Source organism: Pogona vitticeps, chromosome 7 (assembly GCF_051106095.1).
Source record: "Pogona vitticeps strain Pit_001003342236 chromosome 7, PviZW2.1, whole genome shotgun sequence".
In the NCBI taxonomy this organism is placed as follows: Eukaryota; Metazoa; Chordata; class Lepidosauria; order Squamata; family Agamidae; genus Pogona; species Pogona vitticeps.
The window spans coordinates 26,289,107-26,309,712 of record NC_135789.1 but is presented as its reverse complement, the minus strand read 5'-3'; the positions used below and the strand labels follow the sequence as shown (position 1 = coordinate 26,309,712).

Genomic DNA, 20,606 nt, shown 5'->3' with positions numbered 1-20,606 from the left:
CTTTTTAGCCTGGCCTATGTTTTTCTCTGTTCTGCAGTCTGGCTTTCCAATGGCCATGTCTTCTGTCACTGGGAAGATTTCCTTTTAATCATAGAATCACAGAATAATTGAGTTGGAAGGGGCTATAAGGCCATTGAGTCCAACCCCCCCCACCCGCTCAATTCTAGAATCCAAAGCAGATCTGCCAGATGGTGGTCCAGTTTTCTCTTGAATGCCTCCAGCATTGGAGTGCTCATCACCTCTCGAGGTAATTTATTCCATTGCCATACTGGTCTAACCGTTATGAGGTTTTTCCTGAATTTATTCACCCTAAATCTGGCTTCCTGTAGCTTGAGCCCATTGTTATATGTCCTGCACTCTGGGATGATGGAGAAGAAATCCTGCCCCTCCTCAGTAGGATTATCTTCCAAGTCTTTGAAAAGTGCTATCCTTTCTCCCCTCAGTCTTCTTTTCTCAAGGCTAAACACCCCCCTGTTCTTTCAGACTTTCCTCTTAGGGTTTTGTGTCCAGTCCCTTCACCATCCTTGTCGCCCTCCTCTGAACTTGCTTCAGTTTGTTGGCATCCTTCTTAAAGTGTGGTGTCCAGAACTGGACACAGTACTCAAGGTGAGGCCTAACCAGTGCTGAATAGAAGGGAACTACAGTAGCACCTCACGGGATTTGAAGACTCTATTCAATTAATGCATCCTAGAATAGCATTGGCCTTTTTTTGTAAGCACTTTACACTGTTGGCTCATATTCATGAAGCTGGAGTGCTTTCATTTGAATTATCTTGAATGGATATTTAATTTTAAACTAGTTTTTAGTGTTGATCTACTAGGTAGTTCAGAACTGTAAGGAAGGAATTTATCCAGCTCAGGTTGTGCATTTGTGAGGTGGAAAGGAGACTGTGATATGGTCATTGGGAATATGGGAAATTTCCCTAATGATACATGTTCCAGTCAAGACAGCCTGTTTGGAGCGGTTGTACAGATGAGAGGGGATGAGTCAAGGAGGAGGCTGGAAGATAATCTGCTCTAGGCTTAACTTTCTTAAAAGCCTTAAGCTGAAAGCCTTACAAGCCTTCAGTTTGCCTCTGCACCTACCTTCCAGGAAGTCTGAAGCTTTCCCACCCAAGTCTACTTCTATAATGGATGTCGTGTAAAGCAGTGGTCCCCAACCTTGGGCCTCCAGATGTTCTTGAACCACAACTCCCAGAAGCCTTCACCAGCACCTCTGCTGTCCAGGATTTCTGGGAGTTGAAGTCCAAGAACATCTGAAGGCCCAAGGTTGGGGACCACTGGTGTAAAGCAAGGTGTTGTTACCTGATATCCATTAAAATTGTTTGGATGAAAAGTACAATAGCCAGCATTGAGCGGAATCAGGGTGACTGGAACAGCAAAGGCAAAAGTGGAGTTGTATACACACATTCACATGCAGTCACGTTCTTTCTGTGTTTTACAGTAGGACCCTCTTATCCACGGGATCAGTATCCACAGTCCTAAAATATAAAAAATATTAAAATAAAAAATAATAAAAAAACTATTTTCACATATATTACCAGAACTGGCCACTAGAGGGAGCCAGAGATTGTGCTATTAATACTGTACTTCTCAGTGAAGAATACCTAGCATTGTCTGTGGCACCCTGCCATGGCCAGTTCTGGTAATGCATGTGAATTTTTTTTCTGGTGTTTTTCCTTTTAGGTAAAGGTAAAGGTTCCCCTTGACAATTTTTGTCCAGTCGTGTCCGACTCTAGGGGGCGGCGCTCATCCCGCTCTTCAAGCCATAGAGCCAGCGTTTGTCCGCAGACAGTCTTTCCGTGGTCACATGGCCAGTGTGATTTAGACATGGAACGCTGTTTACCTTCCCACCGAGATGGTCCCTATTTATCTACTCGCATTTGCATGCTTTCGAGCCGCTAGGTTGGCGGGAGCTGGGACAGGCGACGGGTGCTCATTCCGTCGCGTGGATTCAAACTTACGACTGCTGGTCTTCTGACCCTGCAGCACAGGCTTCTGCGGTTTAGCCCACAGCGCCACCACGTCCCTTTGTTTTTCCTTTTACCATGCTTTATATTTAGTGTTAACTATTATCCATGGTTTTCAGTATCCACTAGGGGCCTTGGAACCAATCCCCAATCGGTCCTGTTGTATTTGTGCAGGCACAGAGTCATGCAAGGGTCTGTGTACAGAGTCTGAAGAAAAAGGGGCAATCAGGAGTGGTTTGGCTAGCTTGCAGAGCATGCAAAGGCCAGCCTCCACCTCCGCCTCCATTGTTTCTGGGGACTGGTTGTGAGCAGTCAGCTTCCCATCTCTCCAACTGAGGTGTGTGTGTGTGTGTGGACTGTTACTCAGTCTTATCTTATTCACCCACAATCTAGTAGGATCTCTTCTGCTTGAACTCTGATGGTACTTACCCTCTCATTGATAATGACCTTGTCTGAATTGAACATAATCTCTTTGCACCTGACCAGCTCGAAAAATTGTTGTGGTGGAACCTTCGTATTTCAAGCCAGGACAAAACAAGCGGCTTGGGTCTATTTCTGTGCAGTTTGGAAGGAGTAACTATGCTTGCAACAGTAATCAATTCTAACAAGAAGAAACAAGTTATACAGTACCCATTTTATGATTTGCCCCGGAAGTGATCTTCAGCGGTTTGCCCTTGAACCTCTCAAACAGGACAAATTTACCTTTTGGAGCAGGCCGTTGTGAATTTGTGCTGTTTTTGTTTGCTGCCTTGGGCATATTTTATGGAGAGGTGGGCTGTAAACACAGTACATGCAGAATGAATAAATCCCAGCAATTATCGTGAAAGGCAGCTCTTGTACTCCAGCATCTGTTTCCTTTCCGGTGCTCGACTTAAAGGCTGGTTTCTCCTGTTGATTCACATTAAGGCTGGAGTGGAGTGGCTGGCCGGGAAGGATTTATTCTCACTGCATGGCTGAGAACCACTTTGGAAGAGGGCTGGGTGCAAATACATTAGATTATTGTTAAGCAGCTTATGGACATAAAAACACATTAGAACTTCATAGCGTCCTATAAATTACAGGGTTTGCAGCATGCACTTCCACAATGGGAGATAATTACATTCATTAATCTACTACTAAGAGCACATAATGTCGCCTCCCAAACAGTGCCTATGTTCAGTTCGTTCTTGGGTTGAACAGCTCAGAAAAGATTGTGCTGGGCAGAGGAGATTTCCCTCTTCTCTCTCTCTCTCTTACACACACATCTTTTAAAACAACAATTGTTGTTTTATCGTAGAATGATATCTTTGGCAGGAAGCTCATGTATCCCTGCATTCATCCAAGGGCAATTTGCTGTCAAAATAATATTCTAAAGTATTATTTAGCCCAGTGGTTCCCAACCTTGGGTCTCCAGATGTTCTTGGACTGCATCTCCCAGAATTCATGGCCAGCACAGCTGGTGGTGAAGGTTTCTGAGAGGTTTTTTTAAGTCCAAGAACATCTGGGGACACAAAGTCGGGAACCACTGGCATCGAGGAAGTGGGTTGTGAGCATGGCAGCCTCAAGAACCATCCAGGTGGCTCAGTTACTGATGAGTCAAGTAAGGCAGGATGAAAACTATGGACAAGATGCGTGTACATGGAGGGTTCATGTACCTATCATGTCTGATAGTCACTGGTAGGCATATTCTCCCTTAAATATGAGGAGCGTTCTGAAGACTGGGAACCACACGTCTTCTCTCCTTGCCTCAGGAGATCTAGCTGCTCAACATCCAGGCTCAATGCTCAGTCTGTAAAGAGGTCTCGTGGAGCCTCACCAGAACTGAGAGCTTACTCCTTACCCCAGGACTCTGGGCCCAGGAGTGGTTAAGATAGGTTGAGATCAACACCCTGAGAAGTGAGGTAGCCCCTGCTTATGGGTAGCTGGGACCTATTTCTACAGTCACTCACTCTTCTCTCAGGCATCATCGTGGTTAGCACCTAGGACAAGCTGAAGTAGTTGCCAGAGCCGCCTTGATTCATTAGCCAGTCCTTCAGTGCTTGCTCTGTGTGTGCTTAACTCCATGAAGTTTCAAGAGCCAGTGGACTCAAACAGGGACCCCTTCTATGTGCTGCTTCCCGGTGCTAATGAGCTCCAGAACTACATGCTGAGCCTTGGCCCCAGTCATCAAAAGATGGTGTTTATCATTCTGTTCCCCCAAGGGTTCATCTGTTCCATAACTCCCGAATTTCTCTCCAACAAATATTTTGCCCAGCCCTGGTGACTAATATCCTGAGTGAGTACAGTTCTGCCAAGCAGCATCTCTTCCAGGCACTGTCTTTAGCTGCATAATAACATCATTTCCCCTCAGACCATTCCTGCGTAGCCAGCCCTGATAGCCTTCCTGCTGATTAAGTAAATGCCGAAAGCATAGATTATGAATTAAGGCTATTGACAGCACATCTTAAGGGTTATCAGAGAACATTTAATTCAATCTAGTTTAGAGATAGATCTAATGTTTAATCCTCTATACACTCTGTAATCATTTCTCTATAGATTTTTCCCCCTTTGAATGAATGCATGGTGTTTTATAAACTTTGCTGTTCACCCAGATGAGGAAGAGGAAAGAAATTCCAATATTTGATTGAACTGATAACCACATAAACGTGAAGGAGGTTAGCATTTTACCATGTGTCTCAGGTCCAGAAATTTTTCCCTACTGGAAAGGGCAGGTGTAGCATTGCTTACCTCTGCTTTCGATACCTCAAGATTAGACTACTGTAAATCACTCTCTGTGGGGTTACCCTTGCAGACGATTTGGAGGCTTAAACTGGCAGAACATGTGGCAACCAGGCTACTGACATTTCTTTCAGTACAATCATATGACACCTATTCCATAACAGTGGGTTCTGGGTTCAAAGCAAGCTATTGATGATTATTTTTAAAACCTTCCACGGTTTGGTGCCCACAGACCCAGTGCTCCTATGCCAACCGATGTTGTCTCAGACTGCCCTTTTAAATGTTCCACGTTCAGCACCAGTTTATGAGTATGACACCCATCCTCATGTTTGTAATTCAAACAAGAAACTGGGAAACCATCTTATGCTGAGTCAGATCATGGATCTGACTGGTTGAGAGGTAGATGAACCAAGAGGTCTTCACATGCTTTGACTACAATTCCCATAACACCCCCTGGCATGGTCAGTGGTCAACAGTTCTATAGTCAGGAGCTTCTGTCAGCTTCACTCTGGGTTAGCTTAGTGATGAGCAATAGATCATCAGGGGGTTCAGTAAGCTTTTCTCCCAACAGGGATGCCAGGAATATAACCCCCAGTCTTCTGCATGCAAAACAGTTGCTCTAATATTGAGCTACATTGCTTTCTGTATTAATGGGGCAGCCACATAAGTCCGTGATGAGGTTGCTAACTTTGCATTTGAGTGTCAAAGCTTTGTTGATGCCTGCAGAACCGTGAACTTGTATGTTATTTTAAAAAACAGATCTCCTCACAATAGTCACCTTGTTGTCTTCTCTTTCGCCCCCTTTATATAGAAGAACATAGCAGTGAAGCCTCATGACTCTGTGGAGAAGCAACAGGACCCCTTGGTGAAGAAGAAACGAGATATCCTCACTAACGGACTGCCGTACCACCTGAAAAAGAATAGATTACACCATCAGTACTACGGCTCCGACCGAGAGAATGACCGCAGCCTCTGCCAGCAGCTCAGGAAACGGAAAAAGTTCTTGAAAGGGCTCAGACAGGTAAGAGACAAAATGTACCAGAGCGACCCCCTGTTTGGAGGTAATCTCTTCAAAGGAGATGTCTCATTGTCCTCTGTGACATTCTTTACTTTCTGGTTGCTTGTGCATCACCCAGGGTAGATTTGCTATCTTTGCAAGTTATTTGATGGGCAAAGGGAATGTTGCACAGAAATTGTGCAGAGTGTGTCTTTGGTGCTGGCTGGGCTAGATTTGTTTGAAGTGGGTTGGAGCAACCTGGTTGTGAAAATGGTACTGTGAACAGTGGTCAGCTCAGTCCTACAGCTTTGGTGGTCATGGGGAGCTCCGACAGGCACAAAGGCAAGTGTCTTAATTATACGCACATGGATAATGCGCAGCATAAGCCCATGCAAATGATGTAAACGGAACCTGTCTTTCTACAGGTTCTACTGGGTCTATTATAAGCAGAAATGGTAGTCACTGGCAGGCTGGAAAAGGGATAAAATGCACATTCCCACAGCTTTTTCAGCTAAAATCCTTGTATTTCATTGATTTTCCAAGAGGCCGGGAGAGACTTTACATCTTGGCTATTTGTACACATCCTAGAGTTTGACTGTTAAAGGGCTCAAATGTCCTGTCTGATATACAGCAAAGTCAGCTGCCTCAGGAATGTTTGTATGAAAGCTTTTAAGAATCATTTGGGTCCTTGCTAGGTATCTCTGAAGCTCCATGATTGCTGAGCAGGGTTTTTCTGAGGTCGCTTCATCTCTTGGGGAAGATTCTGATGTTAGCTCAAATCCAATAGATCAGAGATGCATAAAGTCTCTTGTTTTATGAGCTTGCACACAGAAGGGCCTGCAGCTCCTGCTGAATATTTCAGAGGGAAGTAGCATAAGGAAGGAAGGCTGTGGATAGTCAAGTCAATGGAAGGGCAGTGTTATCCTATGATCCTGTTTCTTGAACATTTGGTAGGGATGTAAAATCTGATTTTGTTCTCACATGATAAAGAAAAAATTCTCATCTCTGTGAAGTGGTTTTATTGTTGGTCTCAGAAAAAAAATCAAGACTGACTGGTGTGCCTATGCAAAACGTACAGCTGCACTAATTGTTGCCTTACGGCATGGACTTGTAAAAATAGTACATTGAATTGTGGTTCTCTGAGTGGGCTAGCTGGCTTCTTCTCTTAATAGGCAGGCCGACGGGCACAAAATGGTTGCTCTTCACATTCACATGTGTGAAGGTGACAAATTGCATTTCTCTCATTGCCAACAAGAGGGCGAAAGGTTATCTCAATGAGAATCTGTTTTGCATTTGTGAAATACTTCTAGCGTAAACAACACACATTGCAGAAAGCTGTTATTTTCCTTCATGGAATTCTAAGAACTGAAAGCATCAGATGGGTTGTTTGTGTCTTTGTGACAAATCAAATCTGATTGTGTTATTCTGTGTGAGTGCCCATCTGTCTGCTTAGTTTCAGAAAGGGGGAATGGCAGTATTGCTAGATTTTCTTTTGCAAATTACTGGGGGGGGGGTGGAGAAGAAAACTGGCTGATGTCTTAGTTTACTGGAGACAAGATGCACACATGCACCATGAGATCTCATGGTGTATGTGTGCATATTGGTTTGGATGATTGTATTTCTTTCAAAGTTTCAGGATTTGGTGCATTGCTTTCCCAGGGAGGAAGACCTTTCCTTCCAAGGTAGACCTACTCTCTTGGTGGCCTCTTCTGAGATACCTTTGAGTGCAGCTGATTGTCACCTGGAGACTTCTAATCATAGATGTGCTTTCATTCTGTGGAGTTCTAAGTGACTGGGAGATGATCTGGTGTCTTCTTCCAGTTCAGTCACAGAGCCACCTTCATTTGGGAGCTCATTTCCCTGCAACTCCTGCGGTCCAGAGTTTTCAGGATCCAGCAGTCACTCTCCCGTGTCATCTTAGCAGGTTTCAAACCTTGAGAAGGATTAAATGAGATGACGTATGGATTGCTTCCAACTTTATGATTGTCTGAGTAAAAAAGGGGGAGTGGTCAGGAGGATCATGTTCTTCCTTATATGTATTCCAACAAAAGTCTGAACTTACCTGCAGGCTATCTTGAAGGCTTGGTAGAAAGCAAAGATGGGAGATAATTAGATAAAATAATATGAATTACATACACTGACAGATTTGTGCAACTTTCTGTCACATCTGCTTTGATTTGGATTCCTGAATTAAGCAGAGGAGTTGAACTCGATGGCTTTATAGGCCCCTTCCAATTTAGTTATTCTAGGATTCTATGATTGTAGAACCGAAGAACTTAGCACTGAGTTAGGGAATCATATTATACGGTATCATATTATATACTTCATCACTCCAATGTGAGTGTTCATGGCACAAAGTTATCAACATGACATATCCTTTTGATACCAGGAAGTTGGACCTGAGGACCTTATAGAGTTCTCCCAACTGCATTATTCTGTGATACTATGAATCCACACCCACCCCTGCTGGAGAAGGAAATGTGGCAAGCTTAAATTTAAGGTTGTTATTTTCCCATTTTTTTAAAGCCCTGCTGGCTCCAAGGCATCATCTCCAAGCCAAGGGAGATGGGATGATGTCCAAAGAAACCGCAGCCCAGGGGATTCCTTTGGTCACCTCTCCCATGTGTCTTGGCTCCAAAACGACCCGTCAGAGCCAGCATTTAAAAACAAAAAACAGAAGGCTCTAATTTATCCACTTTCCATGCTGCAATGCTAATGCACTGCCCTCTGCTTTTTCCTTGTGCTGATGCTGCAGTTCCCAAGGTCGACAGCCTCTGGTCCCCCATACTGCCCAGTGGGTGGCATCCCATTCTCCCCCTTGGGCAGCAGTGGAGCCTTTACACCAGGGATGTTGGCAGGTCTTTGGGTGCGAGTCCCAAATCTGAATCTTTGACACCAAGTTCCAAGTGGTAGTTTTTATTAAAAACAAGTCTTTTCCCCCCAGAAAAAAGGGAGAGGTGGGTGGATGGATTAGGAATTGCGAGTCAAGTCATTAAAAAAGCAACAACAACAAGTTGGCTCTGAGTAACTAGTCCAACTTGATAGCCAATCCCGGGACTCAGGTCCCCATCCCTGATTTATCTTCTTTGGCCACCGGACATCAGGAAGAGTGTGAAGGTACCACTGCTTAACAGTGGAGGAGGACTGGATCTCTTCCCCTCACGGGGTGGGCAAGGCAAAGTAAAGTGGTACTCAGTGGCAGGTCTCCAAGTATTGCTAGGATGGTAGTGACAGAGACGTGCCTTTGCCCTCCAGCGCTTGGCTGCCACCCTACTTCAGCTACAAGGTGTGCCAGCTCTCCCTCAGAGACAGGGATATCATGACTTTCAGTAAATGAGACTTCCTCATCCCATTTTTTTGAGCCAACAGGGGAGAAAAAGCAAAGTAATATAAAAACTGGATATGGAACGACTGATTGGTTCAAAATTGGGAAAGGAGTACAAGGCTGTATATTGTCCTCCTGCTTATTTAACTTATATGCAGAATACATCACGCGAAAGGCAGGACTGGATGAATCTCAAACCGGAATTCAGATTGCCGGAAGAAATATCAGCTACCTCAGATACGTAGATGATACCACTCTGATGGCAGAAAGTGAGGAGGAATTAAAGAACCTCGTAATGAGGGTGAAAGAGGAGAGTGCAAAAAAAAAATGGTCTGAAGTGCATCAGAAAAATTGGGAATCGCTCCAGCTTGGACACAAAAACTGTCCTACAGCTGAACCAAAAAGGGCGCGGATCGGGGTCAGGCTGGAGTGCAATTCCCTGTAGGTTGTGGGATCACCGGGCAACAGATTGTGCCATACTGTTCCACAAGCTGTCCAAAACACTATCTATTTTCACATGTGATTACACCCTGTGTCTGATACAGGCTTTGATGTCATGTTGGATACATCAGGATTTGAACCTCTGCTTATCTTGTTCTCATCCATAGCAGCGGGCAACTACAATATGCTTTCTCCTTGCTTGGAAGACATAAGATTTCCTGCCCAGAGCATTTGTAAGGAAGATTTATGTGTGGATTATTCAATTGTGCACAACTATAACAACTGCTGTCTTGTCCTGACTTTAAACATCCGGAAGCATTTTAAGGGTTGTTTCTGTCTTTTTTATCAATCACCCAACCCTTCTCCAGCTGTGCTTTGCTACATGGAGGAAAAAGATACTAGTTTTGCAGAAAACTATTTTGAGCAAATGGTGACAGTTTCTGTGGGCAAAAAAACCCTACACCTTATCTCACTCTCACCTGCAGGCAAAAATTTTGCAGGAGTTTTTTTAATGAGCTCTCAAAAGAAGGCGATGGCAGCGAGAAAATGAATGAGAATTTTTTCACATCCCTAGGCATATATCATTTTTCTCCATTTGGCACTAGGAACTGTTCCCGTAGCAGTGAGAAAAACTTTATTTCAACATGCAGCATTTGCCTTTGTTGTGAGTGAAAGAAACCCAGCTGCCAAAACAGGTTGTGGTGCTGAGAATAACACATTTTATGCCTCCAACAATTTATCTGCGATTATGCACATTTCTGTAGAGCCTTAGGTGGTTGCAAGGAGCTGGAGGAGGAGAGGAAAGAGGAAGTCACATGACATGTGTTACAGCAGCAGTTGGAGAAGCAAAGCAGATAAGTTTGGGTTGCCTCTTGCTGAGACATTCCAAGGAGAGCTGACAGCAGTGACAAGCGATTTACAACATGCTAATTAGAATTTGGATTTGCAGACTTGCATTGACATGTGAGTGCTCTTTAGCAATGGCTTTCATTACCGCCTGTCCATAACCACTAATTGAAAAGAAAGCTGTGGTAGATTTCCAGCACAGGAGGAGAGAATGAATCATATGAATGTATTAAATAGACAAGCGTCCATAATGGTTTGTTTTGGCTCCAGTTTTAAGACTCGGCTGCACCAAAATGTAGGCACAGCCGTGCTGTGAATCTCTTTAAATTGCTCTTTCTTGCCAAGACAGGCTGTGATACTTGGGACTCTTATTTCTGGCTGAGATTCACACAATTCATGGAAAATTTCTTCATGCATAGTTAGCAGCTTTTTCCTTGTGAAGCTGAAGAAACAGAAAGCAAGCCCTGCCTCCCCAAACTGACTGATTGAACAAAAAGATGCAAACAACCCACCCAGGTATTCTTTAAAAAAAAAAGTCCATTCAGCAGCCAGTAGCTATTGTAGTTAGTCATCTAATGTGAATAATTTTCACCAATTTTACAATATGGACAAAACGTCATTCTAGCATCTTTGAAAACTCATCTCAAACGGTCGTAAATATTGGACCTGGAATGAAAAAATGTTGAGATTTCTTGTCATGCACAACCGCAACAACAGCTACAACACCATCAGAGCTACCAAAAAAAATGGCAATATTAGGAACAGCATACATACAGTACTGCGCCGATATTTAGCAGATACTTAGGTTTTTGGTTAAAACTTGCATCTGTTATATACTACCAGTCAGTGTTTTTATAATTTTGATTGACTCTGCCTGGTATTTTTGAGTAGTAGTAATAGTACCGAAAATCTTGAAGGAACCTATGGATGACCAAGTCCAGCCCCTGTCAGAGAGTCCCAACTTCTGCCCCCGCAGCCAATGGCTAAACCACTGAGCTAAAGGAGACAAGCAAGGATGTATACCCTTAATTATATACTGTATGCCAGCAGGGGTTCTAAGGGCTGCATTTGCCCGTCCCAAGGTTTTGGAGGACCACAACCACTTCCATGCCACACCCCACCCACAAATTATTTTTCTTTTAAAAAGCCAGAACATTCTCTTTTCCTCACCTCTTCCCTTCGCCAATTATATAAGTCCTAACCGTAGTCCAGAGAGCCTTTCGTTTGACTCTAATCAGGACTGGCAGACACACACTGTAATGACAGAGATGTGAGCAAAGCTTCTCATGTAAAATATGGACTGGGAGAAGCGCGGGAAGAAACGTCTTTCATATTTAGAGGAGACTTTATTAAAAGTTGTTAAAATATTTCACCATCTTGAGAAAATATGTTAATTTTATTCTGTTTAGTGTTGTGCCATCTGGACAATGAAACTGTTTGCTTTAAATTATAAACACAAAGAGAAACACACACAGACACCAAACATGCACATTTACAAACTTCCCTTCGGATTTGCACCCAAAGGTTTCTTTACCAGTGAAACTGAACTACTGTATATTTCATTATCTCTCTTCCTCCCTGGCTCCTGCCCCCTTCCTGATTATTCTATCCATCCAGTTTGATCCACCTGCAATTATTTTATCTCACTTTCTCCAGAAAGAATGTACATACAATACACAATTGAAGGAGACTTACAATTACATGGCTTCCATCAGTACTACTGTACTATGTTTTGGACTAAGTGAAACTATTAGTTTTGGAACTTGTACTGAATGATCATGCAAAGGCCAGAGAAGAAAATGTTGGAGTTTTCTTTACAATTTTGCCTGCTGTCTATAGTTGGAGTAACTGGGAAGGCCTTTTTTTGGGCATGGGTAATTAATTAGTGTTTTTTATTATGCCTCTGCTGAGTGTTCCATCCCTCATTTTTGTTGGTTGGTGGCAGTTCATTATTACTATTTATCTGTTCAATTGATTGCTAGTATGCAGTAAAGAAAGTCATATACACAAGTCAACTGTAAGTAAATGATGTTTAAAAAATTATTTCTCCGACAAATGTCTCACAGATAATGATTGGGACTGTAAGTGCCAGTCAAGGAGAAAGGGGTGGAGTCTGGAGATCTTGTAATTATTAGCCTTTATAGATCACTGTATTTCTACTTTGTAGCCAGAAATTCAAAACTCTGCAACATACACAATAATACTTCACAAAGTTTGGAAGGAAAGAGCTAAGCTTTTTTTGAAACACAACTCATAACTCCCTAATCAAGGCAAATTATCTGTACCTTATTTTTTTAAAATATTTTCCCCTCCCCTTTGTCCTCAAAATGACCCAAGGTCTTCTCATATCTTGTCAACGTGCATAAAAAAAGTTTGTCCTTGCCTCGAAGATAGGGACTAAGGATGTGCATTTTGGATTTTTTTGTACTACAAATCCCATAATTCTCTTTTCTGAGAGACCCATCTGCATGACCCAAACATTACAGACACATAAATTGTGCTCACCTGGAGAAAAGACCTAGTTGGCAGGCTTCATGAGTTGGCTAAGCCTAACTTCCTGTTTGGGAAGGAAGCTTCTCTGCAACCATCAGGGAACCTTTTTTTATCAAACAGGCAGTTAGTCCTACCCAGTGCATGAAGCCTATAAGCTAAGCCTTCTCTCTGGATGAGCACAGTTTAGGTGCCTGCAAGGTCTGGGCACTGCTAGTAGGATGCCCGGAAAGAAAAACTGTGAGGCGTGTAGTCTAAAAAAAATCCAAAACACACATCCCTAATGGTGATGTTTTCCCTTTCTTCGTTTTCTTTTTGCTTGTTAGGGTGAAGATGCAGGACAGGTAACAAGAAGGATCGTATGGTTAAACCATGGGATCCTCTGCTGGAAAGGTGTAGTGATGATTAGGGATGAGATTTTAGGATTTTTTTGGACTACAAATCCCATAATTCTCCATTCTGGGAGAACTACCTAAGAGACAGCCTAACAGACACCCGGAAGGCTTTTAGACTTAGCTAAGCCCAGCTCCACCTTTTCAGAAAGAAAACTCCCAGCTAGCATTGGAGCAAGAACAGGAAGCTTAGGCAGAGCTAGGCCTAGTTAAGCTTCAAGGCCTTCCAGTTTAGGCCTTTTGTCCCAGGTGAGTCGCGTTTAGGTTTCTGTAGGGTATGTTTAAGTCAGGTAGAATTCCTAGAAGGGGGAATTATGCGATTTGTAGTTCAAGAAATAAAAGAATCCTATCCCTAATGATGACTGCCAACTTTGGATGGCTTAAGAAGTGAATGGAGGTTAAGGCCATTCGAATTACTGTGCATCGTCCATAGTATTAGAGGCAATATAACTCTGGGTATCAGTTATTGAGGGACACAAGACCAGAGGATGGTGCTGTGAGCTTTCCATAGACTTCTCATTGGCCACCATGTGAAAATAATGTTCGGATAAATGTGATTTTGGCCTGACTCAACACAACTCAACTTGTGTTTTCATATTCTAAAAGTTGGCTTGGAGATAATTTCACTGAAATTTAAGTTTATGAAACATAATAACACAATAAATAAGGCGACACAATTTTCATCCATACTTTCCAACTCCACCTAATTCTAGATCCTTTGTTCTCTTATTATCTGTCATGCATTGAAAAAGTAATGGCTCAATTTGTTTACATAAAATAAATTTGTGCGTATAATAAAACAGGGGGGAGGCAGTTAATAGCAATATTAATTTCGTTAAACAAAAGACGACAGATTGTTGTTAGGAAACTTGTTCTCTCAGGAGTGGCAGTAAAATTTACCATCCAGTGTTTTTGTTGATGAAAAGATGATTATTTCCTACTATTAAAACCTGGCCCTGGCGGTGCTGGAAATGATTTTTTTATATTAGCACTCCATAAATATTGAAAATGGTCCCCTCCAACATTTTGCTTTAAAATAACAATACACTCCGGTATAATTATTACCAGTACACTGTTACTGGAGGTACTGTTGGATATGTTATTTCCATAAGCTATAAAAGAAATAATGGTGTGTTGCATACTGTTTTAGTGCCATTCATAAAACATTTCCTGGAGAACAGAATAATAATCATAGTAATCTAAGAAGGGAAGTCCTCCATTTTTGAATAAGCTCATGTGTACCAACATTTCAGGAATGTGCAGTTCTGGTTATTTCTTTTCAAAAAGGATAACTTAGTGCTGAGAAAGCAAAGCACATTGCTGAAAAGGGTAATTAATATTTTGCAGAAACTGAAGGGGAATGGAATTTATTACTTCCTCTTTTAAAGGCATTTCAGTAGGCCCCCACATTCTTGTGGCAGTGAGTTCCACAGTTTAGCCGTGTGCTTCCGTCTCTCTGCTGAATTTTACTTTTCAATCTTTCCTGATTCAGGTATGCCTTTCTCAGAGTCCTGGTCTACATGCAGGAAGTATATGTGTATTTTCAGCCAACTTAAGTATTTACTAGTTAAATTAAACATCCCATTCCACATAAAACAAAAAAACAACATCAAAATTACTGAAACTAATTTTAAAAGGCAAGATGGTGGGACAGGTGATATAAGCACCGAAAAATCCTCAGAGCTTTTAATTGTTTTAAAATTTTGTTTGAGTACAAGCCAAACTGGACAACAGCAAGAAAACTGTTACACAACAACAGCATCAGTATTCAGGTGACGGTACAAACCATTATGATTTAGAGACTTGAAGATTTCAAGGGAATTCCTTATGCCTTCAAGCTAATAAGTCTCTCCACAGGTCAGTATGGGTGGAAGGAAGGGAACATAATGTAGAAGCAAACCTGTTTAGCCTCCTAGTTAATGTTTATTGGAAGAGAATCTGATTCATTAGTTCTAATTAGTGCTTTGTGATGAAAATACATTGCCTGCATGCCTGTCAGAAAGGAAGGTCATCAGTCTGTTTTCCTCGATTGTACCAAGTTAAGCAGGCACTGGATAAATGCTGGAAGCAACCAGCATGTTCCTGGTGATCCTTCATTCTCTACATCCCTGGCCCACCACGATCCCTTTGCTGGTTTTAGATTCCCAGAGAGCAACAAGCCCAATTAACCAAACTTCCAGAAATCTGTGACTTCCAGAAGTCCAAAGCTTCTTGGCTTCCTGTAACTCTCCTGAATTACATCTAAGATTTGCATCTACATCTAAGAAAAATGTGCCTGGCGAAATCTAACTGGCCAGGCACTTTTATTTATTCACACTGGTACAAGCCTGATGAAGGAGTGTTTTTTTACCTCTTCTTGCATTTTGCCTCTTCTTGCATTTATATTTTACTTTGTTTGGACCACACGGCTCCCCTTTATTTTATTGGAACAGCCTGGGAAAATACGCTGTTTCATCCTTACAAAGAAAATCCTTTACATTTGTTGTTTTTTTTTCCTCTCGGAGGTGATTTTGTAGGGCTTTTCACAGTTTTGCATTGGAACTCTGCTTGGAGGGCACTGTCAAAAACAGAGACACACCCCACACTCCTCAGTCACAACAGTAAATGAATCTTAGATGGAAAAATTAAACACATGGGGCAGTATCCTGTTTGGAGCCTTGGGAGGAATACGTAGTTGAACGGTTTCGCTATTCAGCAGGCCTTCTGTGGTTTGGAGAAAACATTGTGTGTTTGCTAATACTCTAGTCTCCCTTCTTGCACAAATTTCATCTGGTGTTGCTCTGGGGTAAGCAATCAAATAGTTCTGCAATCTGTAATCACATCAAGTAAAATGGAAGAACTCTTAGGCAAATAAAGTTCACAACAATGCGCACACTGCAGAAGCTCCTAGCTAGAGATCTACTAAGGTGGGAGATCTCCTGAGTGTGTTCCTCCAGCCCCACCACTCTCAGACATGAAAGGCTCTCCTGCTTTCTGAAACAACTTAGACCTTTCTCTCTCCCTGCCTGTCGCATCTGAAAAAAACTGTACATACAGATGGGGACGAACCTCAGTTCAGAGGTTCAAGAGGTGCCACATGTTCTCTTCCCCCGCCTCCTTGGCTGGACCCCCCATCCTCACTGGGGATGGTCATGCTCTCCTCCTCCTCCTCTCTGGCCATTTGAACTGTTTTTGACAGGAGCATGGGCTTCCATGCACTGCCTCCTTGGCTGACTGCCCACTCAGACAAGGAAGCGGGACAGGGCTCCCTCTGGGGACTGCTCAAACAGCAGAAGAGGAGCGTATGCTGGCTGGTGAGTGGGGAACCCAGTGGGGTGCCGGGGTGCCATTCATACGAACCATCTCTACTGCACAATCCTCCATGGTCAATTCTGTAACGGATGGTGAGACCTGAAGTCTGGAAAACAAGGAAAACACTTGCATTATTGCTGTTAATGTGTGCATTTTTTTCCTTCATGATGGCCCTGGAAGATTCCCACATGTTGTACCCCCTCTTATTCTAAAAATTACTGAGACCTTTTCCATGATCACGGTACAGTGCACAGAGGCACAAAGATCAAAGCATGCCTGCCATTAAAGTAAAGAGGTAATTAGAAGAATATATAAAACAGTAGGGTCTGAGAAACATTTTACGAGACTTAAGGCAAAAATGAATTATCTATAAAGTTGAAAATCTCTCTTCTTCAAACAGAGCACCTCTTATGAACCATCATCAGGAATTATATTAGAATGTTGGGCAGAAACTTGTAGTTATACAAACTGATTAGTATTTAGTGTTGTGCTAACTGGGTAGTCTGTCTCTTCTGTTTATGAATAAATATATTTAATTAAGAAGTATAGACCCTCTTAACAATGTGTTTAGTTTGCTTTTGCATCTTTTGGTTGTCTTTCAAACCCAAACCAATAAGAACAAATCTTAGATCTGTATGTCTTATCTCAACAACCACATTAGGTCGATCCACATGTGGAAGCAGGCCCCTATTAGCCTTTCTCTTTTAAGAGACACAATGAATCCAAACTAACGTTCACCCATATGGACATCAAATGGACCAGTCCAGGATATTTTGAAGCCCGAGAGCATCATATGACATTCCTTCCACCTCAGGTCCAGGAGCGTGGCCCTTGAGGACCTCAAAAATCATTGTGAAACTGGAGGCAGAAAATCCCAGAAGCACCTCTTTCTATTCCTAGCAGTATAAATACAGTCACGAGTTAAATAATGAACAATTCCCTTCCCAGAATCTGCAGCCTAAGGCAGCCTCTGCAGTGTACCTAATGGCAGGGACGGCCCTGTGGAAAAGGGCCACTTGCGATACACATGACTCATGACACGAGAACCCCTGAATCTAGACTTTTTATTAAAATACAAGGAACAATAAAGAGGCATATTTCACTTTGGCTTTTAAATTTGTTTTAATGCAATTGCCTGTTCCCCCCCCTCCTACAATCACAATACCCACTTGAACGCTCAGTAATACTGTAAGGGTTTGATAGTTGTCTAAAATATCTGTACCGTCGGTTTCCAAGAGAGAAAATCATGGGATAATCTTCTTAGGTTATAGCTCCCCCTGCAGTCTACAGTACAAAACTACCTGTCTTTCCTTTATATATATAATGGGAACTAATGGTTTAGTTTCTAAAAACCATCTTTATTTAGTTTTGTGTTAATTACTGTCACCCTTCTGAGAGGCTGAGAAGAAAGCACTAACATTTCTTATTTATTTATTCAGTTTAGTTTCTATTTTCACTGTAGTTTCCCATAAAAACAATACGAAACTAATGTGGGTATATTGAGTTCAGTTCACATTCAAGTGCCGTGTCCCAAGCACCAACTCCAACACCCCATTAAAAACAAGCTTTTCTCCCCAGAAAGTTGAGTCCAGGTCATGGAGTGGGGGAAGAAACGAGTCAGGTCCAGTCCCCACTTGCAACTTAAGTCCGACTTGACAGCGAGTCCAACAACTCAGGTCCCCCTCCCTGCATTTTTGTTTCTGAAACTTAGGTTTCAGTCCAGAAAAGCGTTCCATCTGGATGGTCAACTGGTTCTCCTTCCATCGCCCACAAAGAATGGAGACTGTCCAAATTGAGTGCCTTCGCTTATCAGGATGTGAAGACCGCCTTCCGCCTGGGCTGGAACTACAGTGTTGCAATAAGCCAGGGAAAAAGAATTCCATGTAGACCACGCCTAGAGTGGTCGTAATTGACTAGATAGGTGGGATATAAATACAATAAATAAATAAATAAATTTAGCTGCAAGCAGGCATGACTCCATTTGTAACACACACTCAAGTTGTTGTACTTTTTTCTGGTTTTGAATTCCACCTAATGCTAGTGCTGCAGGTCCAATGATGGGAGTACCATGCTGCACTCCCATCCATCCTTTTTCGTTTTTAAAACAAGGTGTTGATGTGCATCTTTGGATGTACAATTTTAAATGCAGGTGTTGTTTTTTTTTTTTACAAAAGGAATCAGTGCTCTGAATGTGCATACAAAAGCATAAAGGGAAAACATTTGAAGACACAGCAGTGGTGGAGGGATGGGCAAGAGGGTTGCCAACAGGTGACGTGGGGAAGGGGTGAGCAGACAACTGGTGGGGACAAAGGGTGGTCCACTGCTACCCAGAGGTGTGGTGTATCGGTAAACACCAGAGCAGAAAAGAACCAGCTTGAGCACCATTTTGAACTGCAGTACCAGTTTGGTGTAATGTGCTCTGACAGAAGTTGCTGTGGATTTATTCCACAGTTGTTTTGTATTAGAGAATGCAATTTCAGCCCGGGCCAGAGTTTCAATATAGATGAGTTTGGGCACATTATTATACAGCACATTTTTCTTTTTAAAAGGTACTATTAAAAATCTATTTCATATGTTTTTGCTCATGTATACCATTAAGATTAAGTCCTAAACTCCTATACTCAATTAACTAGGAGCAAGCCGTGTTCAGCTCAGTGGGACTTTCTGCACTGTAGGCATGAACAAATGAATAAAGAATGGAGATGTATAGAATTTATTTGTATATTCTAATTACCAGTGCTCAGCTGGATAAGAGAGCACACCAGAGTGGGTGCTGTCTCTTAAGAGTGACGATCAGGAGAAGTCCAAAGAGCCAGACAAGGCTCTTGAGATAGAAGGTCAAGGTACAAAATAGATTATGTTCAGTGAGACAGACAACAGAATGGCCACATGACAACCTGAGTTGTCCCATAAACTACAGTTTGACAAGGACATCAGGTCAAACAGGTTCACTAGGAGGTTGGTCACCAAGAGACCTGCCAGAAACCAGAAAGTCACAAGCATAATGGAAGACAGATCATAAGTGAGCAAAGCAGGCAGAAGGTTCAAGAGGCAGGAAGTCAGAGTTCCAGATACAGCCAAAGAGTGTTCCCCATTATTCCTTTGGGCTTATTGTATCTGAGCAAATCTCTGTACCCACCCTACTCAGCTGCAAGATTTCCATCAGGTCTATACCTCTTCACAAGAAAACAATTTGTTGAAAAGAAGTCCTCTCCTCCGTCCAAGCATCACGCGTGGTGGTGTGTCCTCTTTCTTTGCGTGGGAGGATGTCCCATCTCTCTTGGAAGGAGCTCTAGACTCCAGACTCTGCAGGAGGGGATTCCGTAACCCTTTCTGAAGATCCCAGATCATCATCAGCACTGACCTGTCTCTCTGAGTCATCTGTCCTTATAAACCTTGGGTCTTTCTCTGACCAGGTTTCTCCTAGAAGAGACATGGGAAAAGGGATCTGGAAAGGAGTAGTATATTTGGGCATTTTCAATCTAAATAAATATTAGCAAGATTCTATTGAACAGTTATTGCACCTTTCAAAGGATGCTTTAATAATATGCCCTGTGATTCAACTTACATAAAAAGTACCAGCTGTATGCTTCAAAATTAGCATGCAGTTTTGAACAATTATTCCAAAGTACAACATTTTTGTGTGTACGCCTGTGGTGTGTGTGTGAAATTTGTAATTTCTCTGAAATACCTTTCAAAATATATGCAGTGGATTTTAGTCTTAAAATTAATTCTGGTCTATTGACCATAATAAAAATACTTAATTACTTTAATCTTTAAAGTGTCTGAAATAGTTTTTGTTTTTTGTTTTTGTATGAGACATCAAATGTTTAAACATTTTGTTCTTTCTGCCCTCAAATGCTAATTGTGAGGACTTGATCATTCATAATTAAGTGTATTTATGTCTGGTCTTTTGCAGCTTGCAACACTTCCCTCATTAAAGCAGAGAAATGTTTTGATTTTAAGAATTAAAGGCTTTGAACAACTTCTGCACTTTAGTCTCAATTTACAGGCATTCACTCATAGTATATTCTTGTCTTGTCTTGGAAAACAATGGTTTCTGGACAATTTAGAAAAAATACATTCCTTTTTGTTGGATGTTACTGGTATGATTCCCTTGTGTTTATTGTTGTTGTTGTTGTTGTTGTTGTTGTTGTT

General features: G+C 42.1%; 1 protein-coding gene across 9 annotated transcripts in view; it reads left to right on the top strand.

Annotated features, from left to right (window-relative positions):
- Nucleotides 1-20,606, top strand: part of AUTS2 (activator of transcription and developmental regulator AUTS2) — a 626,497-nt gene that overhangs the window by 97,724 nt on the left and 508,167 nt on the right. For all 9 annotated transcript variants that reach the window (XM_072978428.2, XM_072978425.2, XM_072978430.2 and 6 more), the window contains exon 2: nucleotides 5,478-5,687. In XM_072978428.2, the coding sequence (XP_072834529.2) occupies nucleotides 5,478-5,687 (210 nt within the window). The remainder of the gene's footprint in view (nucleotides 1-5,477; nucleotides 5,688-20,606) is intronic.